We start from the raw sequence: 24,285 nt of genomic DNA on the forward strand, positions 1-24,285 counted from the left end.
TTGCAACACGGACCTTGCTCTCTATTGATGATGTGTGTATGAAGCTGCATGAAACCCAAATTAGCGTCAAATTAACAGAGCACAAATTAAACTTTACTAACATAACATAAGCCTTGCTTAATTATGACTACCCTTGGATTTGTGACTCATTTATTGCCAAGGTGAGAAGTACAGTATATCCTGCAACCATAATACTACATCATGCAGGGCTTTTTTTTTTTTCTTCATTTTGCTCAGTGTCGGCACCTGGCGATGTGTGATATACGGCAAGCGTGGTACATAATTGGTCATATTTTGTAAGGGTTTCATAAAATCGGAAAACATCCTTTACTCAGTGTTAACTGGATTGGTAATCCCCGACCCAGCCGGTCACACAAACTGGTCTGTCGAACTGAAGACATTGTCACGCCAACCAGCCTCAATTAGAGGGGTTGCAAACAATTTGGACAAGGACTGGGAATTTACCTAAACATGCCCTGAATCCCTGAGGTGACTACAAAAACTGAACCTGTACAACCGGGGCATTGTCCAGATTCGCTCAAGGACTACATTACTGAATATTGAAATAAAAACTGCTTGTGATGTGTCAAAATACATAACCCACAAAAAGATGAGCCGGTAACCTTGGACTCTAGCCAGTTTACTCAGCTTTAAAGGACCCTATTTGAGGCAGATATACGAGCCACGTGCACTATGCTGCAGCATTTAGAAGGGTTCCACAATATTGGAAAAACATGTGACATGCAAAATAGTTGTTAAATAACATGATATAGGTATTGCAATATTTAGCATGTACCTAAAAAATAATCTGATAAATAAATAACCTGAGAAATAATCAAGCTAAAGTATTCCTAGCTAATTAATTGGAATTAAACTTGATAATCAACTTTTGGATGGTGATGCGCATTTAAGTTTTCATCTAACTACCGTGATTTCCGGACTATAAGCCGCGACTTTTTTCCAAATTTTTGAACCCTTTAATTACATTATGCTGTGGTGTTCTCATGATATTCTCATGCTGGCACATAAATTGAAGTATCTTCTGCATCCCTATATCATTCAACAACAGACATTTTGTTATTGAAAACCTACTCCTGTTGGTTGGAAGAGAGGGAACCATACTATATGAATGCTCAGCTTAATTATAAGCATTGGGTAAGATAGCCCTTGCTCACAGTGTCAGACTAACCCAGCCAGTCACTCAAGCTGGACTGGCCAAGGGATGACATCGGAATGCTGGCCTGCCTCAAAAAGAAGGGGCTGTAAAATTTGAGCAAGGACTGGGGATTCACCTAATCATGTATGAGTGTCCTGAAGGCCCATAGCGACTGCAAGAACTAGCTGAACCTGTGCAACCTAGGTGCTTTCTAGATGAGGTCAAGCACTATTGCACATGCACAAGGACTGAGGATTCACTTAAAATATTTAAGTGATGTGAAGGCCCAAAGAATTTGAAAGAACCAGCTGAGCTTGTGTAACCAGGGCACTGTCCCTAATAGCTCAAGGACTGCCACTGAAATTTCAAGTGCTTGGCCTTTCGTTCAAAAAACAAAAGGTGATGCGGCTAAACCACCTGTCTACCCGGTTGACTCACGTAGGAAACACTACAGTTTGGGCCTTATTGAATGTATTTACAGCCAGTAACGTTTCTTCATTCTTCTTTACGATTCTTTTGAATGAGGCAAAATGATATGCTTTTTCTCTCGAATATATTGTTATAATCATTTGTTTCAGATGTAATTATTTTCTTTATAAAAATTAAATTTGGTGTTCAAAAAGTCTTTTTGCAAACTTGAGTCTTGGAAAAGAGGGGGTCGTCTTATAATCGGGGTCGTCTTAAATTCGGGCCAGTACGGTAATAACTGACCTCACTGACTATGACAGTATGGTACTAAGAAGTTTTATTGACTGTGGAGAGTACACATAAAATAAGGGCTAAACTGGAATGTTCCCTAACTGAGTAAAAAAGGTAGAGTGCCGGTTCAAACGCATCGCCCTTTTTTCCCAAACTTGCAGGCCAAGCACTGACTTGTAAAAAGTATGGTAGGATAAGTAATATAGTGCTTGAGCTAATCCGGACAGCGTCGAGGGTGCACAGGTTCAGCTGGTTCTTGCAGTCCCGTGGGCATTCAGGTCACTCATACATTAGGTGAATTCCCCAGTCCCTGCTCAAATGTCGCAGCCCTTCTGTTTGAGGCAGGCCAGCGTTCCTATGTCATCCCTTGGCCAGTCCAGCTTGAGTGACTGGCTGGCTTGGTCTCATACTTTGTGTCAAGGGTATTCAGGTCACACATGCATTAGGTGAATTCCCAGTCCCTGCCTAAATCCTTATAGCCCCTGGCTTGGCCAGACCAGCCTGAGTGACTGGTCAGGTCAGTGAATACCACCAGTCAGAAACTGAGTAAAAGTTCTTTCACAACTTTCCTTACATATTATAATTTTGCATTAAATTTTAGTTCAGTTGCTCGTTCCATATGTATGTAGGTATGTATGTAATTATGTATGTAAGGAAGTACTTTCCCCCTGGGATATATATTTACCAACCTTCTGCCATTTTTTACTATGCCTACCTTACCGTCCGTCCATCCATCCATCCATCCATCCATCCATCCATCCATCCATCCATCCATCCATCCATCCATCCATCCATCCATCCATCCATCCATCCATCATCATGTAATAGAAAACAAGCCCTCGCCTCAAAGTGGTCTAGAGGCTGTTTGTGGTGTTTGTGATTTGAAGTTGACAAAGATCAATGAGGTCTTTTATCAATAACGATAATGTAAGGTTTGTCCCAGAGAGCAAACAAGGAGGAAAAGGAAAGTGGGAACCTTGGTTACAACTGCCCCTGTGGGTCACACCTCAGGTCACTTGAACGGCACACAGATGCCACCAAGACAAAATGTAATAGTGCAGCTCACTGCAGCCCAGCATGAAGGCTCATATGATGGAAAGCAAGCCCTTGCTGCAATCACATTTTATCAATTACCATCAATCAATGTATGCATACACTTCATCTTCCTAACAAGTATCCAACACGTAATATACTGATATGATCATCGAGTTAATCTTCAAAGATTTCTTTGTTCAACTACGATACTCAGACATATCTCATTGACTGTATATTAGAGACATGTGCCATCTTGTAGTGGAATAAAATATTACTTTTGAAAGGCACAACGTTCTTCCAACCAAATATTTGATGTGGGTTAGGGATTGATTTAAAGGTTCATAGGCTATAAAATGATTTTTTTAAACCCAGCTCTACTAGATATATCCGGAGCTACAAATTGCATTTCAAACAGTAATAATACATTTTACATTTAAAGACATTTTCAGAGTCCGACACAGAGTTTAAAAACAGTTTGGATAAAACTGAACAGTCATTTAAAAAAAGATTTGCCACAGATGCCTGTTTCAAGTAAAATACATTTGGAGTACAAAATAATAGTAAATAGTAATAATAATAATTTAATACGGTTATTTTTATAGACAATAAATTGTCAGCTCATTTTGCTATAACTACAAATTCATTTCCAACGGAAAATGTTATTTTTTCACCAAATAACTAAACAAAATTCCAGACATTCCCATGATCACCTGACTCAGAAAACGCGCCAAAAAAAACATATATAAAGACCTAGTAAACGGCGTAAATGTATCGACCTCCACTTCTTGAACGAAAGGGACAGAGTCAACACTGGTGAGTAGTGGTACAGGTGACAATTTTGTTTCAGACTATGGTTTAAACTACTGAGTGTTTTGCTCTTAATTATGTTGCCAAAATAACTATCTTTAATTCTGTTTCCTCAGTGAAGTATGTCGTGTGGTTTGTTTTCTAGAGCGGTTTACCCAGTTCTAAAGGATATCGACCACAAGTCCTATCTTCCTGCAGAAATGACACATCCAATGATGATAAAATGGGTAATGTATGAACGTGTACTTCATACAAATGGCAAATGGAGAGCAAAAATTCCGTTGCAATAAGTTTTATCTGCCCCTCTGTCTCCACTGAGCAAGCCGGGAGCAAGCCGTCTCCTGTTTCTAGTTTATGTAATTGCCCATTGAAACAGTGTGAGATTTAACCTGGTCCACTGTGTCTAATGCCTGTTCTCCCACAGTTGGGCCTGACACTTGTGCTCCTGCATGCTGGTATGATCTTTTTTAAGAAACGCAACCTTGATCTTCACAATACTGCTTTGGGACATGTCATCTTAATAGATGTAAGAAAATGAACATATTTTTGGACTTATTTTCTAGGGGTTCATGTGCATGGCAGCAATGATGGTAAGTAAGCCACTCCATTTTTTTATCCTGCATATGCTTTTTATTTTCTCCAATTTAAGGTGTAACAACCATTGTGCAAGTTAAACCTGCTTAAAGTTAAAGAAATATCTGTATTCTGTGTAGAGTTGCTTCTTTTTATTTGCCCAAATGTGGTTTGCAGTATAATACTACAATCTTGTCGTAAAAATCAAAATTGGTTCCGGTTGAAGAAAAGTCAATCAAAATGTTTGACAATTTGATGTCAGATCACTGTGACCTAAAAATATGTGCGCTCCTCCAAGTCGATGATCCGGAATGCTGGACTCCGTGGTTTAACCGAGACGACGCCTCTGGTACTGGAGACTATGAAACTCTTTCCGACCTGCAAAAAGAAAATCCAGGCAAGATATGTGAACATCCAATCGGAATTGAGGTTACAACTACATCTGGAGCCAGTGTTGACTCAACAGGCGATGTGATTCGAGTGTAAGTACAAGTTGAATTAGCACTGTTGATAGAGAATGCATCCACATAGCCCTCCAGTGAAAGTGACTCATTTCTGCCCGTTGTCCCAACAGGTCTGACACAAACACTGGATTTATTTGTGAAAACGCTAACCAGACACACAATGGCAGTTGTGCAGATTACAAAATCCGGTTCATGTGCCCCCTTGAATTCTGCGCCCCTGAAGGTAATCCAGTAAATGACAGTTAATTTCAGTCTGCCAAAAGCAGTTTGAGGAAAATTCCATTTTTTTTTATATAACATTTCTGTGGCACCAAGTTTGTGGAATATGAATTTGCAATCAAATTCCACACCCTTTTATATATATATATATATATATATATATATATATATATATATATGTCATTTTGCAACTTACTGTCCACTGAAAATGACGTCTCCAGTGCTCAATGCTCTGGTAATGACCAATAATGGCCATCTGAGTATGGTTATTTGGTGTTCAAGTTGATTGGTCACTAGCTGAGCGATTAATTTTAGTCAGTAGCAAATGGCAAAATGGCTCCAACGCCCAAAATGCATCAACTTTCAATTCAATTTCAATTAAAAGGGCAAGAGCAAAGACACTTTTTTGGACAATGCTGTGCATGTTTACACTCAATTTGGTTCTTAAAAATCGATAGATTGCATATTTGATTAATCCCCTTCTTTTGGGCTCATTCGTTTCAGAGTGCAAGACCGCTTGGTATAATCAAGATTACTCTGGTGAGAGTGGAGATTATGAGATACTCGATATGATCTCTGCTGCAAACCCAGGTGAAATTTGTGATCTTCCACTTGGCATTGAAGTCCAAACTGTAGATGGAAAATCTCACACTTCAACAGGGGAGACCATTGCCGTGTAAGTACTCGATCCACTGCACACACATACATTTATGTAGGTAGTGACATCTTCTTGTCACATTGCATACACAAACTACTATACAATACAAGACATCTGAACTGAAATGACATTTACGGTCAATTGACAGTCATCACTGTCACTCTTTGGGTGATGTGGCTCCTTTTATTGCTGATTTTCATTGTACTCAATTCTTTCATCTCTGCAGGATGGATACCGAGACTGGGTTTATCTGTAAAAATGATGACCAGAAGGATGGAGGCTGCTCCGATTATAAAGTTCGTTTCATATGTCCCCTTGATTTCTGCAAAACAAAGGAGTAATCATGAAAAATGAAACAACCCTTGATTTCTGCGAAACAAAGGCATAATCATGTGAAATAAAAAGTTATTCAAGCAATCAAAAGTCATTCATTCATTTATCCTCGTAAGCCAATTGCGATTTTCACTGCGTGGTTGCAGACAAAACTAAAGCAAAGAGCAAATGAGCAAATGCATGTAATGTACAATTAACCTCATGAGGACAATATTTTTAGAAGATGAATGAATAAATGATAAATTTGACCCCAAGTCAAACTTAACAATGGCATGAATTATTTGATTCTAAATCGTTACGATGAAATGTATCCATCTTGGGCCAGCAGGGTGGGGCACACCCTGGAGTGGTTTCCATCCAATTGCTGGGAAGACAAACGAGAATTCACACGCCAGAAAAATCTAATTGATTTTACAGAATGTCGTAAAAGTTAAGCCATTGTTAATACTATTACTACTACTAATAATAATAATAATGGCAGCTCGGTGGAACACTTGTTAGCACTTCTGCTTCACAGTTAGGAGGGTACCAGTTTTCCACCTCCGACCCTCCTTGCGATGTGTACATGTTCTACCTGTGCCCACGTGGGTTTTGTCTGGGCACTTCGATAGTCTCCAGCACACCTGTGATCCCTGTGGGGACAAGCGGTATAGAAAATGGATGGATGGATAATAATTTAACATCAATGCCTCTTTCACCCTATTCGTTTGCTTTTTCTTTGGCAGCAAGGGCGAGGGCAGGATTCACTAAAGGATTTTGTGTGGCGCTAACGAGTCAACATGGAAAACACAGAGAGCGTATAATTCACAAAGCGCATGCAGATGGTGACAGCTCGGTTAGTCTGTTAATCTGTCTCTGTTTCCACCCCTGGCAGTCAGCTCGGTTAGCCTGTTAGTCTGTGTCTGTTGCCACCCCTGTCGGTCAGCTCGGTTAGTCTGCTAGTTTCCCTCTGCTGCCAACCCTGTAAATCAGCTCTGTTAGTTTTGTTGGTCTGTTACTCTGTTGCTCTCCCTGTCAGCCAGTTCTGTCACCACGTTCTGTTAGTTTGCCTCCCTCTTTCCCTGATAGTCTCCGTTCTGCTGTTTGTTCCCCTCATCCTCATCCACCACCCTTTTGCCTCAATAAACCCTGGTCCAAACTGCATTTGGTTGCTCAGCTCCATTCCGCACGTGACAATAACAGCACTCAATTACTAACATGTGTATGCACTAATTGGTGCGGAATAATGTGTGTACGCTTGTAATTAGTTTGTCAATATCTCCATCCATAATTCCCTTCTTGAGTGTGTATGTATTGTACAAAGAAAGGTAGAACATCCTCGGAACATGTGTATCCACAACTAATGAAGGATCAGGTGCTACACTGTAAAGGTAATTTGGTGAATAAGTAAAGTTAAAATAAAGAATGATTTGTTGAAAACACAACTTGAGAGTATGGGAAAGGGTTTTGTTTCTATTCCCACACAAAAACTCAAGTGCAAAGTATGAAGAAATGTTACTGGCTGTAAACACATAAAATAAGGGGCAAACTTTAGTGTTCCCTAGCTGAGTAAACTGGGTCGACAAGTGGTTAGACCACATCACCTTTTGTGTGCTTTTTTTTTTTTTTTTTTTTTTAAACTACAGGCCAAGCACTTAAAATTTCAGTGGCAGTCCTTGAGCTATTAGGGACAGTGTCCTGGTTACACAGGCTCAGCTTGTTCTTTCAATCTCTTTGGGCCTTCACATCACTCAAACATTTTAGGTGACTCCCCAGTCCTTGCACTTGTGCAATAGTGCATGACCTAATCCGGACAGGGCCTAGGTTACGCAGGTTCAGCTTTAGTTCAGGTTTAGTTCTTGTAGTTGCCGTGGGCATTCAAGTCACTCATACATTAGGTGAATCCCCAGTTACTGCTCAAATTTTGTAGCCCCTTTATTCAAAACAAGCCAGCATGCCGATGTCATACCTCGGCCAGTCCAGCTTGAGTGACTGGCTGGGTTGGTCTCACATTCTGTGTAAGGTTATTCGGTGTAAGGTAGCAAATTCGACGACACATTATCAGTAGGGTGAAACTAACCTGTCTCACGACGGTCTAAACCCAGCTCACGTTCCCTATTAGTGGGTGAACAATCCAACGCTTGGTGAATTCTGCTTCACAATGATAGGAAGAGCCGACATCGACATCGTCCGGCATGCTTATCATGAAGCTGTACGAAACTGTACTATATCTCTCGTCCAACCAACAGAACTAGAGCTTCAACAATAAAATATCTCTTGTTGAATGATATAGGGGTACAGAAAGAACTCGGAGGAGGTGAGTGGGTCTAATCTGTAAGGACAGCAGAGACTAGGAGGCTGATGCACTCTGAACCAATTCTTAAAGGTATGATTGAATCACTGCATCACAGTTGGTTTTGATTTGAAGTCGATCAAGATGTTATCAGTTTTGTTAATGTACGGCATGGCCCAGAGGGCAAACAGGGAGGAAAGGTAGTCAGTTTGCCGTATGTCACATAGCACCAGGTGTCGACACAACACATCTGTATAATGTATTTACGGTTCCGGCATGTTCTGCACTTGACGCCCAAGTAGTATATTAGTCACAAATTCAACGATAGTCTGATGATTATCCCTCTGCAGGGTTCATGTTAGTAAAGTACATTATCATTAATCGCCTGATTTATGCTATGTAAAATTTACATTGTTTTCCTCCACGTTTTCCTATACACACCATTCACAGAGCACAAGGTTTGCGTTACAAAGATTACAGGTCATCGTGTTCATCTTGTGGTTTAATGTGAAATACCCCTACCCTTTTGCCATCCTTCCTTACCATCAACTGTAATGTTTCCTATTTGGCTTTTTGATTTTCAGATTTTATACAAGGGGCAAAATAAAAACTTGACTGATATGCAAACCTGCTTATTTCAAGCATTGGCTATGTTTCCATCCACCAAATGTATTAAATAAAATCAATTTATCTAATTTCCCGATATTTTGCATCAATATCTAAATATGTCGAGTTCAGGGGTTCTACTCTACTTGGGCAATACTGATGATTTTGATCTGCACACAGCTAAAAATTAGACACTGTATCACTTTTTCCAGACTGTGTAGAAATACATGATCATTCAAGTAAAAATTATCAATGTCCTGTGTAGAAATACATTATCATTCAAGTAACAAATTATTATTGTCCTGTTCACCCTCAGTCCAGCTTGCTTACTCATATCACTCTACTCTTTTCTGCATCCTTTTCCACTGTTGGTTCCTGTTAGTATATCAAATAACTCGCCTTGTGCTACATAGATATTTTATTGACTGTAAACACATGAAACACGGACCAAATTGGGGTGTTTCCCAGCTAAGTATACCGGGCAGACTGCCAGTTTAGCCACATCGACTGTCATATGCTTTTCTCTGTCCTAAAATCATTTTCCTTTCAAAAATCCAGTAACGGTATTTGAGCTACTCTGGACAGTGTCCTGGTTGCACAGGCTCAGCTGGTTCTTGCAGTCCCGTGGGGCATTCAGGTCACTAAAACATTCGGTGAATTCCCAGTCCCTGCTCAAATTTTGAGGCCCCTCTGTTTGAGCCAGACCAGCATGCCGATGTCATTCCCTGGCCAGTCCAGCTTGAGTGACTGGCTGAGTTGGTCTCACACATTGTCTAACATGCTAAGGTCATACCTTGGCCAAACCAGCTTCTGTCTGTCGCTCTGTCTGTCTGTCTGTCTGTCTATCCCCCGCCTGCCTGCCAGCCCACCCATTTTCTCATTACCTTGCCTTAATCAAATATCGTCCATCATGCATCATCAATCAATACATGCCTACACTTCACCTTCCTAACAAGCAGGCAACACATTATGTACCAATATGAATTAATGAAACATTATTTTGTATGAATTTCATAGGGGATAGCTTTGTTTGATCGTAATGACTAGACATGTCTCTTTGACCGTGTTGTAGAGATATGTGCTACCTTGTGGCAGGATGAGGTACAATCTACCCTCTAATTGGCAGGCCCGTTTTTTTTTTTCAAACCAAACATTTATGAAGATTGGTTGTAAGCAATGAATTGTTTTTATTAAACCCAGCTGTAGTCTGTTTTCATTTCCACATCCACAAATCGCCTTTCAAATAACATTTTTTATTTATACTGCATTTTACATTTCAAAGAAATCTACACATAGTTTCGACACATCGTTTGAAAAAAAAGTTTGATTAAAACTAAAAACGGCAAAGTCTTTTAAAAACATTTGCCACAGATGTCTGGCAAAATTAAAACATATTTGGAGTACAAATTAATACTTACTATATATAATACTGATTTAAAAAAGGTATTTTTTCAAACAAGTTATTTCTGTCGACAAAATGTTTCTATATGCCTCCAAGTCATTTTTGCTTTAACTACAAATTTCTTTCCAAAGGAATTCCAAATTTCTTACTTTTCCACTAAATACCTCAAATAAATTCCATACATTCCCATGGTCACCTGACCCTTGAAACGCATGAAAAAAAAACTATATAAACAACTTGTAAACGGAGTAATTGTATGGATTTCCATTTTTTGAGCAGAAGGGACAGAGCCAACACTCAAGCATAGCTTGAATGGTGAGTAGTCGTGCAAGTGACAATTATGCTTCATACTATACTTGTTCTTAGTCATGTTGCCAAAACTCTAAACAAAATACGAATGGTGCGGCGTCTCATTTTGGGTTAACTAGTCTAAAATCGAATATATCAATGTTGAAATGTGAGATTTATATGCGGTTTCTGTCGAGTCTATGTGATGCTTCTTTTTTACCCATTAAGTACGTATATTTTTGTATAAACAATTAAGTAGGGAAGAGTGTTAAAAGGTGAACTGATTTGCAATTGGTGTTCATATCCTGTCCTCCTAGTTGCATAGTTTTAGAACTTTGCGACCAGAATCATTCAAAATGAATTGTTATCTTGTACAGTTTGTGCTACAGAATAGGACAACCATCTAACTCCCTTTAATTCTGTGTGTGTTCAGTGAAGTCTGTCACTTGGTTCTTATCGAGAGCAGCATCCACCCCATCGAGGAGTTAAGGCTAAAATTCCCTCAGTTCTTCTATCTCTACGACATCTTTCTGTACTGTAAGCATTTTGTTTTACATTTCATGTGGTAAATTGTACAATTTTGTCTACAATCTTAAAATAGGTAGATGCATTTATGACTGGAATCCCTATGAGAAACGTGTTTTTCTTTCTAAAGGAAAAGTCCTACCTTGCTGTACGAATGACACATCCAATGATGATAAAATGGGTAATGTATGAACATATACCTAATTCAAACAGCAGCTGGATAGAAGAAGATTTCATAGCAATATTATTTATCTACTCTGTCTCCACTGAACGGGAGCAAGCCGTCTCCTGTTTCTAGTTTATGTAATTGCCCATTGAAATAGTGTGAGGTTTAACCTGTTCCACTGTGTCTAATGCCTGTTCTCCCACAGTTGGGCCTGACACTTGTGCTCCTTCATGCTGGTATGATCCTTTTTAAGAAACGCAACCTTGATCTTCACAATACTGCTTTGTAACATGTCATCTTAAAAGATACAGGAAAATGAACATATTTCATTTGGACTTATTTTTCTAGGGGGCCATGTGCAAGCTACCAGTGATGGTAAGCAAAGCATACATTTTTTCATTATCATTATTCTTTGTTTTCTCCAATTAAAGGCATACTGTATTTTTCGGACTACAACTTGCGGGTTTTTTTTTTTTCATAATTTGGGTGGGTTTATACTCAGGAGCGACTTCTATGTGAATTTTTTCACAAATTTTTACTTGATCATTAACATTTTACTTACTAGTATAGTTGATCGCTTCACGTGTTATTTTCACTTTAAACCGCATGAGGGCGCACTATGGCTGTTTCGGTGGGGGGGGCGACTTATACTCAGGAGCGACTTCTATGTGATTTTTTTCACAAATTTTTACTTGATCATTAACATTTTACTTACTTACTAGTATAGTTGATCACTTCACGTGTTATTTTCACTTTAAACCGCATGAGGGCGCACTATGGCTGTGGAATAATTGGAGCGTCACTGTCAATGAGTTCAGGGGGGAGAGGGGGTGGGGGTGCCGGAAGAGCGATCCAGGGCGCTTGCGTGTGTTGGTTCACATGTTGAGCTCTTGATTTGTGAAATAAAACCCAAACCCACGTCTTGCCTGGTACTTTGGTAATGCTATAATACAGTTATATACATAGATCTGTGGAATAATTGGAGCTGCCAACTGACAACGAGGCTGCCGTCAGTGGCGCACGTAGATCCAGAATCGACAGCTGTTTTTTTGTTTTTGTTTTTTTTTGGACACAGAGGATGAATATTCCGGTGGATTGAATGATTTGGAGTGACACGGATGGTTCGATAAAATTGTTGTTTATATTATTATTTCATACAGTTTATATATTGTTATATGGGCCTGTAGAAAATTTTGAACTGCAACGCGCCGCTGACGTCGGACTTGTTTACATAAAGGAGGTCAAACTCGATCGATGGCTTTAATGATTTGAGTGACACAGATGGTTTGATAAAGGTGTTATTTATGTTATAGTTTTTTAAATAACTGTTATTGATACATCAAGCCCGTTCTCAGCTTCTCGTTTGTATTTATGTCATGTTAGCATACCATATTGTTTAGCCTATTGTTGCTCGTTCATGTCTCTTCTTGGTGTTGGATTTTGTCGAATAGATTTCCCCCAAAATGCGACTTATACTCCGGAGCGACTTATATATGTTTTTTTTTCCACTTTATTGTGCACATTATGTCTGATGCGACATACATTCCGGAGCGACTTTTAGTCCGAAAATTACGGTAACTCCCATTGTACAAGCTAAACCTGCTTATAGATCTGATTATAGCCATTTTTTCATATTGGCCAAATGTGATTCACATTATAACATCTTCAGACTCCCAATGTACAATAGTGTTTGGAATGAAATTCGTATTTGCTTTACCAGTAATACTCACTGCTATACAAGTGTTGCATTAGGATTACAAGATGAATTGTGATCTGTGATCTGCATGTGATCTGTCTAGAATGCTGGACTTCATGGTTTGATCGAGACGACCCTTCTGGTCCTGGAGACTATGAAACTCTTTATGAATTGTACAAAGAATATCCAGGGAAGATATGTGAACATCCAAAAGGAATTGAGGTTAGAACCATATTAGGAGAAAGTGTTGGGTCAACAGCCAATGTGATTCAAGTGTAAGTCAAACATGATGATGTAGAATTCACTCCCCCCCCCCCCCCCCCCTTCCTCCCTCCAGTGAAAGTGACTGATTTCTGATTGTTGTTTCAACAGATCTGACACACACACTGGATTTATTTGTCGTAACGCTGACCAGCCATACAATTGGCCTTGTCAAGATTATAAAGTTCGTTTCTTGTGCCCCCTCGAATTTTGCAAACCAGCAGGTAAACTTGCGCTAAAACACATTCACCGGGTTTCTGTAACAAGGGTAATTACATAGAATGTGTATTTCAAGCAAACTAAGTTGTTCAGCTAAAGAGAAAGTAAGCCAACTAATGTATAAATGACTATCAATTTCACAAATACATCGATGTGGAGTGCTGGATAGCAGTTTTGACTAGTTAACGCCATTATAATATTTCATCAAGTCTTGCTATGTGCTCTTATTACTGCTCCAGAATGCTGGACTCCATGGTTTGATCGAGACGACCCTTCTGGTACTGGAGACTATGAAACTCTTTATGAATTGCACAAAGAATATCCAGGGAAGATATGTGAACGTCCAAGTAGAATTGAGGTTATAACGACATCTGGAGCCAGTGTTGAATCAACAGGCAATGTGATTCAAGTGTAAGTACAACTTGAACTGTTGATATAGAATGCCCCCACTATAGCCCTCCAGTGAAAGTGACTGATCTCTGCTGATTGGTTCAACAGATCTGACACACACACTGGATTTATTTGTCAAAACACTGACCAGCCTTGTGCAGACTATAAAGTCCGTTTCATGTGCCCCCTTGAATTCTGCAAACCAACAGGTAATCTTGGGCTAAAACTCATTTACTGGGTTTCTGTAAAAGGGGCAACTATATAGAATCTGTATTTCAAGCAAACTAAGTTGTTTAACTGATGATTAAATGTGCCAAGTCATTTATGAATGCTTTCATCAATTTCACAAATACATTGTTGTGGAGGGCGGCTCAGTGGCGCACTGGTTAGCAATTCCGCCTCACAGTTAGGAGGGTGCAGATTCAATTCCACCACCGGCCCTTCCTATGTAGAGTTTGCATGTTCTCCCTGTGCCCGCGTGGGTTATCTCCGGGCACTCCGGTTTCCTCCTACATCCCCAAAACACGCTCGGTAGCCTGAGTGAGCACTCCAAATTGTCCCTAGGTGTGAGTGAGAGTGCGAATGGTTATTCGTCTCTGTGGGCCCTGCGATTGGCTGGAAACCAGTTCAGGGTGTCCCCCGCCTACTGCCCGATGACTGCTGGGATAGGCTCCAGCATGCCCCTGACCTCTGTGGGGACAAGCAGTATAGAAGATGGATGGATGGATGGATGGATGGATGGATGGATGGATGGATGGATGGATGGATGGATGGATGGATGGATGGATGGATGGATGGATGGACATTGTTGTGGAGGACTGGATAGCAATTTTGACCATTTAACATAATTTCATTTCAACAAATTCTGCTGTGACTGCTCCAGAATGCTGGACTCCATGGATTAATCGAGACAGCTCTGGTGGTTATGGAGACTATGAAACTCTTCCTAGCCTGCTCAAAGAATATCCAGACAAGATATGTGAATATCCAACTGGAATTGAGGCCAGAACCGTAACAGGAGCCAGTGTTGAGTCAACAGGCAATGCAATTCATGCGTAAGTGCGGTATAGCAATGCTACCAATGCTGATGTCGAATGATGTCCCTTTATTTCATCAATGAAAGTGACTGATTTCTGCTGATTGTTTCAACAGATTCAACACAGAAAATGGATTTATTTGTAGAAACACTGACCAGCATAAAAATTGGCCTTGTGCAGATTATGAAGTTCGTTTCTCGTGCCCCCTTGAATTTTGCAGACCAGCAGGTAATCTTGCGCTAAAACACACTAAGTTGGATTCTGTAAAATGTATGAAATGTGTATTTCAAATAAACTAAGTGGCTTAGATAATGGGAAAACTAGTAAATTATTGTACATTGTATTTCAGCAATTTAAGAAATATACATTGATCTGGAATACTAAATATCAATTTTGATCATTAACATTTTATTTCATCAACGTTTTCTATGACTGCTCCAGAATGCTGGACTCCATGGATGAATCGAGACAGCCCTGGTGGATTTGGAGACTATGAAACTCTTTACGACCTGCAAAAAGAAAATCCAGGGAAGATATGTGAACATCCAATTGGAATTGAGGCCAGGGCCGTATCAGGAGCCAGTGTTGAGTCAACAGGCAATGTGATTCAAGTGTAAGGACGGTATAAGATAACTGCCAATGTTGATGTCGAATGATGCTACTTCATCCCTTTAGTGAAAGTGATTATTCTCTGCCGATTGTCTCAACAGATCTGACACACGCACTGGATTTATTTGTAGAAATGTTGACCAGCCTTACAATAGGCTTTGTGCAGATTATGAAGTTCGTTTCTCGTGCCCCCTTGAATTCTGTGAACATGAAGGTAATCTAGTGCATAATGCACGGCAGTTTATTTCAGCCTATTTTCAGGAGTTTAAAGCAAAAGTCAACTCAAAGTTTGTCTTTACGATATTTTCTGTGGTACTACTATTCTATTTTCTTTTAATATTGTGATTGTGGACTCTGAATTATCCAGCAAAATCCAGCTACTTCCATTTTGCCACTTGTTGTTGACTGAAAATGACATCACTGAGTATGGTCATTTGGCTTTCAAGTTGATTGGTCACTACTTGAGCGATTCATTTTCCGTCTACAGCAAGTGGCAAAATGGCCCCACCCCTGAGATGGATCAAAATAGATATTCAATCGCAGGGCACACAGAGACAAACAACCATCCACAAATGCAATGTTGGGGCAAATATTTTTGCTGGTACATTTTATTTCCATCACGTTCTCTTTTTCTTGACTTTGCTTGTCTTTGCAGTTTATAATTTTTCCTACCTTTTACCATGTTTCCCTACACACTCTACTTGTCCCTTAATTCTGTTTTGATTACAATAACTCTTAACGTCAACCTTTTCAGTAGAACAATTTCAGTCATCTGAACACACCAAGAGCTAGGCCACTGTGTGGGTTTGCGTGTGTGTCCTTGTGTGTGTATTTGTTTTTGTTTCACTTTGCCTAAATTGATTCCAAAGAAAACTCCAAATTGCATATTGAAATGATTCCCCTCTTCTGGACTCATTCATTTCAGTGTGCAAGACATCGTGGTTTAATCAAGACAAACCCAATGGCACTGGAGATTATGAGATACTTGATATGATCTATGCTGAAAACCCAGGTGAAATGTGTCGTTTTCCACTTGGCATTGAGGCCCAAACTGTAGATGGAAAGCCTTCCACTTCAACAGGGGACACCATTGCCGTGTAAGTACTCGATCCACTGCACATACATACATTTATGTGGGGAAGTGACATCTTCTTGTCACATTGCATACACAAACTATTATTCAGTGCAATTACATCCATTCCCCACAATATATGTATCTACACTGAAATGACTTGAAGGTAATTGGAAGCTATCATTGCCTACGGTTGGATTGTTGTGGCTCCTATTATTTCTGATTTTTGGACCTGTGACAGTGACAATATTCTTTCATCTCTGCAGAGTGGATAACGAGACTGGGCTCATCTGTCGAAATTCTGACCAGATGAATGGACGGTGCTCTGATTATAAAGTTCGTTTCATATGTCCCCTTGATTTCTGCGGAACAAAGGAGTAATCATGTGAAATTAAAAAAAATCAAGCAATCAAAAGTTATTTATTCATTTATCCTTGTAAGCCAATTGAGATTTGCACTGCGTGGTTGCAGACACAACAAAATAAGGGCAAATGCATGTAATGTGCAATTTGTTACATCTGGACAGTTTCCTGGTTGCACCGGCTCAGCTGATTCTTGCAGTCGCCCGGGGCATTCAGGTCATACAAACATTAGTTGAATCCCCAGTCCCTGCCTAAATTGTGCAGCCCCTCTGTTTGAGGTAAGCCAGCATGCTGATGTCGTCCTTTGACCAGCTGGACTTGTTTAAAACAAATCAGATTAAGAGTAGAGTTCACTTTTGTAGGGGTTATCAGTTATTATCCAGTTTTGTCATTCTGAGTTGGAATTTCACTTTTGTGTTTGGAATGCCTGCGGAAGTATTGGAGTGACTGCCAGCTGCTGTTTGGAAAACTCTCCACTAGAGGGGATTATATACCTGTTCACACACTCGCCCCTCGGCATTGCTACAGCTAAATGAAAATAAGAGTGAATATTCAGAATAATTTGTGATTGACTAAAATGTTCAGTGTATCATAATGCATAGAAATAAATAAATATATAAATAAATAGAAATATTCAACTTATAATGCTCTAACTGAATGCTACCGTTCATGTACACTAAACACTAAAACGTTATTTTCCTATCGAACAATTATCATTTTAATGCCATTCAATATGTTTTTAGTGCGCTAGAATGTAATAGTGACACGCACTTACAATGACATATTATGACGAATTCCATCCCTAGATGGTCCAAACTGTATTGCCCTGTCGAATTGACAAACTAAAAAAATGTCTACATTGTAAAGCCGAACATGTTCACAAAACTCAAATGTTTTTGTTACATATTATAAAAAGAAATTTGAGTGTTCTTCATCTTAGTTGTATAGTGTAGTTTATACCAAAAGTATGCACATAGTTTATAACAAAAATTCTACATTTCCCCGATTAAAAACCCCACAAAAAATAAAAACAATAACATTTCTTCTTCTCTACTGTCTGCATTTTTCGACTGATTCAAACCATTCTAACTTTAAACTTTTCGTCTTTTACCTACTGATTCCTAAAAATTCCTTGTCACCAAAAGTAAACATTTGTTCCATTACAACACCCACTAAAAATACATTATTTTTCATTTGTGTTACAGAATTTCTACATGTTTTGGCCGATTCTAACCATTGCTGGATTCTGTCCACAATTTAGGGAGCGCGTTATCTGCACCTCACGGCAAAAGCCATTGCCAATCACCTTTTATCCAATTTACTCACTGCGTGCTCGTTTGATTTCTTCAGATTTAGGAAAATGCTAAGACACTGAAGCACAAATTAGACTTACACAAGTTGGTTGAGTTCAATCACAATTCTTGTTCAGACAGCTCTGTTTTCAGGAAAGTACAATACAGCGCTGGGCCATTCAAGAGCAGAAAGTCTCCATTCAGAAAAGGCCAAGTCCAAGGTTGTTAGATCAGTTTTATATTCAGTAGCACATTGTGGGCCGAGATTGATGGGTGATGAGTCTTCGGGGTGGGGCAAGTTCGAAGGAGAGCCTGCTTCCATGAGAGTGGTGCTGGTTATGGGCGATTCGGTGTGTAGGTGGGGGGCTGTTGGTGTGTGTGTGTGGAGGGGGGCTGTTGTCTTCCATCCCGTCTTTCGGCCTTGGTGATCATCTTTGGCCGAGTCTTTGGGTGGCTCCTTCTGGCACCTGCTGGTTTTATCTCCACGTGACCTTCCTGTGAACATTCTTCTCCAATCTTGGACATACACTATTGTACCTCATTCTTTTAATTTTGTCATTTTGTACGAAATTATGTTAGCTTTTGGCTGTGACATCATTAATCTATTGCTGTTCTTTTGATACATCATGTCTTTGCTTATTCTTAGTTTAATCATGCTTCCAACCGTATCTTTTCTTTGTTAGGCAAACTATTTCCCTCTGTGCAGAGCGTTCAGTAGTAATCAAAAACTGGCGTCTAGCATTAGTCAAAACATAAGATACAATCAAGTACTGAACGGTCAAGACGACTCTGGCCATGTCCATGATTCAGAGAAAAAACATCAGGCATGCATGACACAGTTCCTTAAGGGTCATTAAGCTATTTAGGCAATATATCAAAAGTCATTTGTTATTTCAAAGTGCTCAGAAATATATCAGATCATAAAGTTATAAAAACCTTTCTCATCACCACTTATCAAAAATGTCTAGTTATGTCTTCTTTATTGATTTGGTGTGTAGGTATAATTATATGCTTAAAATGTTTCTTTTATTTATTTAATATGTGAATATACTTGTCTGCTTATGTACTTTAATCAATGAGGTTTGAGCATATCTGTTTTTGTAGCTAGGCAGGACTTTTTGTATTTTGACCCCATTTCCTGCACCATTCCAATTTCAACATGTTCGGCTCATTCCCAATCATTGTTTGTCATTCAATGTCATTTCACATCATTCAGTATCATTCCACAAGTTTTTATTCAACCCCTCAGCCTTCACACGGAATTTCTTCAGAAATTGCATTCTCTAATTCGTTATGTCTCTGGACATAGACAGGGATATAACAATTTACATGTGGTATTTAAACGTGGTCATAGCAGTTGTGGCTACTATAATACTTAACATTGGGCCTGGTCTGAATTAATGCTTAAATGCCCTTAAAACTACTGACCCAGGAAGTTGGGTATACTATATGACCCAACCTTGGGTTGTTTTGCAAAAATTAACCCAATTTGTTGGGTTGCTTTGTTAAAAAAAAAAAAGTTTTCAGCAGGAAGTATTTGACCCCAATTCGTGGGTCAAACCTTTAACCCAAATTGAATTGGATAGCTACGATTGTTTGTGATTCAGATAGGGGAAAGTTTATGGAAGCACCACATCCACACAGTCAAAGAGCGTGGCCAGACACAGTAGTAGAATAAGTGGCTGCTATATTCTCTTTCTTTATTCTCTCTTCCATCCAATTCATATCGCATCGCATTGAAACGACTTACTCAATCTGCCTGATATTGTCATTTGCATATTGTTTCTCTTTTAGTCAACAGACTTCGGACAAAAAACATGGCTTTCTAAAAAAACAAGACTTTCTACACAACGCGCTTTCTGGGTTGACGCGATTTCCAAATTCTGCATCCCAATGTCCGCGCACAATCAAGATTTAGGTGTAGCTGATGATACCAGAAAGACCAGCAGGGAAACAAAACCATGCTGGTCTACACTGTTTTTTAGCACTTGCTTCTAACATGTGGATATTATTAGTTAGTCTTATTATTTTATTATTACAGCAAATTATTTGACTCACGAGCTGATGCAACTGAATGCACATATTACAAACTTATAACTGAAGCCCCTGAACAGTAATCAAGCAGTAAGCCTGCATATATTTCCAAAGAAGTGTTTACGGAATGAAAAAAATATAAAACTCCATTACAGCCTTTAATCATTGTCTTTGATCCTTCATGTGGTCTAATGTGTGTGACATGGGGACTGGAAGCAAGATTCCATTTAAGGGCTTGAATCTCAGTCGAAAGGGAGGTTTCAGCTGTTTCAATGGCAGCTGCCCCACTGGGAGCAACAGCTACATGGTTTTATCCTGACATTAGTGCCAGTGGCATCGTTATGGCGGACCAGCAGCTTAACATCCAGAGGGGTTGACTACCACTAGAGAGGCTGTCTGTCTGACTTTGATGCATGTGTGCACTACCAAGGGAAAAGAAGGTTCGGGGTGGGATAGTATAAGCACTGTTATAAGTTTAAACAAAAAGTCTTTTGTCATGTTCATCTGATTGTTCCTCCACTGGGAACTCAACATGGTGAACCCCCCCAAGGATCAGGGCCTGATCACGAGTGGGATTTGTTTTGGAGATAGCAAGATAGCAAAAGTAAATCTGCCTGGAGATGTATGAAAACAAGACATTGTTATACACACCCTGTCTGCTCTGGATGCACAACGTACATGAAATTGCAGAGCATTTCACAAAAGTGTTCAGCTGTACGCTTACAAAGGACTGTAACAGGTCTGATGAAAAGTACACAGATGGGGAATTGCCGTGGGTGCTCAGGGAGGAGAAGGGCAAAAACATGAAAGGGTACAAGACCAAACAGAAGACACTCTCGGGGGAGACTAGGCGCTAAAAGAAGCACATTCTGTTGCAAATATGAAAATAAGACATTGAGGGGACCACTCTGAAACGACAGTATGGATGAGGATATTGATGTAAAAAAGTGACAAAAAGAAAGCAAATTATTAGACCATTGTAATTGGTCCGCTTTGGGTGTGAATTCAAATAAAGTGGTAATTGTTTCTGTGTTCTGTGATGCTGGTCAGCCTCAGGGTGGTTCATATTTGATTTTATTTTTCCATAATAAAGAATTATTATCACGTGGCGGACCTCAGTACCAGACCTCTCACCCAGCAGTTAGAGGTGAGGTGATGTTTTTGTCCTTCGTGATGTCATAGGCGAAGGTCCGTGGGTAGAGGGCGAATTGAATCCGGCAGCTTAATAGAAAAGGCCGGACTCATCGGGGATCGCCGTCCAACCACTCGAGGTGTTTCACCTTGGGCTCCGGATCATTCAGCGGTGCCATCAGCGGTGCGGCAGGAGTTGAATCCTCAGCGGGGGAACAGAGTTGAGCTGGTCGGTTGGAAGTGGATGGCGGAGTGGTGGCCGTGGCACCTTGAAGGAACTGGTGGAACATCTGGGCGAGGTTCTTGACCTCCGAGAGTCCTTCCATTGCTAGCAGTGAAAGGAATGTGTTGACTAATAGAAGGAGATACCTGTGAAGTTGATGGTTGAGGGTCGTGAGGGTTGGTATCATCATCATCTGCAAGTTGGCTGTACAGCCACCTGGCCTTTTTGTATCCAAAGGAATGTTCATCTTCCTGCAGGAATTTACCCAGGGGGCTAATGCCGACTCCATCCATACTATGCCCTTATTGCGTGGACTTGCTTATTAAAAGTAATATTTGCAGTCAAACGTATACTTTTTATTCGTCTCGTCCTTCTTAATATAACGCACAGGGTTATATATAACGTCAACTGATTATGGTGGTCTACTTCGGCGTAACTTCTCCCTTCCTTAAGCGTGTCGAGGAGTTTCACCTTCTCTGCTATTGTAAGCATCTTCCACTTATGCTTTCTGTCTCCAGAAGGCATAGAACGTGCGAGGCATTTTCGTGGCATTGTCGTAGGACTTCACTAAAAATTACAAAGTAAACAATTGACTTCTGTAATGAAGCGCAAGCCCGAGGTGCTGTTGACGCGAACGGAGTGGATAAGGTGCGGGAGTCTCAGATAAAGTGGGGTTTGAACTGCTAAGCCAATCAGCTGCAAGGACACTAAAGGGAAATGTGCTTTTGGGAGTTTGCAAACATATTTTTTAAGGTTGTGTTAAACTTATAATCATATTAATATCTAGTATTGGAGTGCTCGTCTGGATTGGTGGGGGCCGAGGAATGTGCAGGCAAACTGCATGAACTTGTTTTCTTCGAAGTGTTGTGGAATAGGCCCGGATAGGGAGTACCGGAGGAGACCATCTCAAGGTCGGTGAGGAACGAGAACAACAGCACGTCTATGAGACCGGCCTTCGAGGGGAAAATCCAACCACCTGAGCTCAGCGATAGCGCCGACGCGGGGAGGAGTTGGCCGTCGACCAATCATCTCACAATATTTTGCATGCTTTAATATTCATATTGTGTTTCTTTAAAACTGGGCAACCCGGAAGAATGTGTTGTCTTTTGGTGGTCACAAAAACGCACGAGTTTTAGTGTGAGGGACCCGGGACCCAGGCCTGTATTAGTGCGCTTTGTCAGGAATAAACAATTGGTAAATTTGGTCTGATTGATCTACTGGTCTTCTCTTTGACAGAACGAACTCGCAAAATTGTTAGGTGCGCCAGTGTGTGGATTAGGACATAGCAATTTATGTGTTAAGTGTTGATCGCAATTTGGAGTCAGATCAATAACTAGAATCCGTAACCTAACAACACCGAAAACTATTGTAATGAAGCGCTCTAAATTACGCCGCAAAAACGTCTATATATCAATATGTAAAATATTCATCAGGGCTACACACATTATGTACTTTAACTTCATGGGTGCTGATAATGGTAAGTGGGACTCTATATGAATTGCTTGGAACATTTGATAAATGTTCATGGAATTGAGTTTCCCAATCCAACTGAGTATTTTTTTTTTTACTTGGAAGTGGCGGTATAAACATCGGGCTCACGACCACACCTCCCTGTTCCATATAATGGATGATGCGTAATAGGACATTACAGGAGATCTGTTACCAGGGGGCTGAAGAAGTGGACCATGAGTGGCAAGGTAAAACGGTTTTGTGTTTTCGTGATGAAGCAATTTCTGGGAATTTCTGTCTATCAAAATCCTGTCTCCAAGGACCATCCAGTCTAAATTCTCAACTCTGGGAACTGAGAAGGATGTCTAAAAAATTCACAATATTCATTTATTAATTATTTCATGATGAGTGATGTCTGCAAAATATTTATTTATTCACTAGTATTATTCTTGGTACAGTGGCCTGACTTAATTTAAAATTAAACTTACCCTTTTCCTCTCTCGTTTGACCAAAGCACCTCTAGGCTTCCCAAATGGAGTCCGCTCTTGGTCTGTGACTGGCGTTGAAATCTGTAAGACCAGACCAGTCTTTCCGCGTCCTTTGTACCTGTTTGGTCCATTGTTTCCTCAAACCCTCGTCTTTTGGAAACAAAAATAGCGATACACCTGCTTCGTTGGTGTTACTGCATCCCATAGCGATACACCTTTTGCCTCCACGCTTCGACATACTTTTGTTTACATTCACTGAGGCTAAACGCGAACAACTTTCAATTCGCTTTTCGAGTGGGCACCCTATGCCGCGACCAGGTCAAATACACACAAGCTCGCAAAAAAGCAATCGAGGCTAGACTGTCGAAAATACTTTTTTTCAAATAGGGTAGTTAACCCTTGGAACTTTTTATCTGAGGATTTGGTTTCTTCACCTAACTTGGCTGTGTTCAAGCAAAGATTGTTAGCTGTAGATCTCTCGAGATTTTTGAGAGGGGGGGATTATTAGTGGCCCAATGGGCCCATACCCTCCCCCGCCATGCCATTCCATTGTTCACTATGCGGTGTCATGACATAGATATCCAATAACTACTCGCTATGCTGTATTGATTGAACTGAAGATGCTATTGTCATTGTGGTGTACCTAATGAGCTCGTTATATGACTGGCTGGCTAAATAAAGAAAGAAAGAAAGAAAGAAAGAAACTTGAAACGTCACTTCCGGCTTCTTCCCCAGTCTAGGAGGCGGCCGCTCGGTGCAGTCAAACTCGTCTTCGCGGCAAATTTAAATTAAAATTTTCAGAGCAACAACAGCTTCCTT

The 24,285-nt window shown here is 40.2% G+C and overlaps 2 protein-coding genes across 2 annotated transcripts; both read left to right on the forward strand.

Annotated features, from left to right (window-relative positions):
• Positions 1 to 3,602: 3,602 nt before the first annotated feature.
• On the forward strand, positions 3,603 to 5,971 carry LOC148394877 (cartilage intermediate layer protein 2-like). Its single transcript, XM_088380018.1, has 8 exons — positions 3,603 to 3,703; positions 3,843 to 3,924; positions 4,122 to 4,152; positions 4,261 to 4,287; positions 4,569 to 4,752; positions 4,845 to 4,957; positions 5,458 to 5,629; positions 5,838 to 5,971. Exons 2-8 carry the CDS (start codon positions 3,898 to 3,900, stop codon positions 5,950 to 5,952), a joined length of 669 nt encoding a protein of 222 aa, XP_088236144.1. The 5' UTR covers positions 3,603 to 3,703; positions 3,843 to 3,897; the 3' UTR covers positions 5,953 to 5,971.
• Positions 5,972 to 10,307: 4,336 nt separating this feature from the next.
• LOC148394878 (mucin-5AC-like) lies at positions 10,308 to 16,868 on the forward strand. Its single transcript, XM_088380012.1, has 15 exons — positions 10,308 to 10,539; positions 10,946 to 11,049; positions 11,168 to 11,218; positions 11,409 to 11,439; positions 11,552 to 11,578; positions 13,003 to 13,174; positions 13,272 to 13,384; positions 13,619 to 13,790; positions 13,878 to 13,978; positions 14,653 to 14,824; positions 14,922 to 15,034; positions 15,248 to 15,419; positions 15,517 to 15,629; positions 16,341 to 16,512; positions 16,754 to 16,868. Exons 3-15 carry the CDS (start codon positions 11,192 to 11,194, stop codon positions 16,866 to 16,868), a joined length of 1,500 nt encoding a protein of 499 aa, XP_088236138.1. The 5' UTR covers positions 10,308 to 10,539; positions 10,946 to 11,049; positions 11,168 to 11,191.
• Positions 16,869 to 24,285: the final 7,417 nt, after the last annotated feature.

The sequence above is a fragment of the Syngnathus floridae genome, chromosome 7 (genome assembly GCF_059516105.1).
Source record: "Syngnathus floridae isolate MCC-2025c chromosome 7, RoL_Sflo_1.0, whole genome shotgun sequence".
NCBI lineage: Eukaryota > Metazoa > Chordata > Actinopteri > Syngnathiformes > Syngnathidae > Syngnathus > Syngnathus floridae.

Excerpts from the sequence above, each read along its gene's own strand:
- LOC148394877 (XM_088380018.1), top strand. The coding sequence starts at position 3,898 with ATGACACATCCAATGATGATAAAATGG. Across the intron at positions 4,288-4,568 it reads TGTGCATGGCAGCAATGATG|TCGATGATCCGGAATGCTGG; the intron begins GTAAGTAAGCCA and ends CGCTCCTCCAAG. Across the intron at positions 4,753-4,844 it reads ACAGGCGATGTGATTCGAGT|GTCTGACACAAACACTGGAT; the intron begins GTAAGTACAAGT and ends TTGTCCCAACAG.
- LOC148394878 (XM_088380012.1), top strand. The coding sequence starts at position 11,192 with ATGACACATCCAATGATGATAAAATGG. Across the intron at positions 13,385-13,618 it reads CGAATTTTGCAAACCAGCAG|AATGCTGGACTCCATGGTTT; the intron begins GTAAACTTGCGC and ends TTACTGCTCCAG. Across the intron at positions 14,825-14,921 it reads ACAGGCAATGCAATTCATGC|ATTCAACACAGAAAATGGAT; the intron begins GTAAGTGCGGTA and ends TTGTTTCAACAG.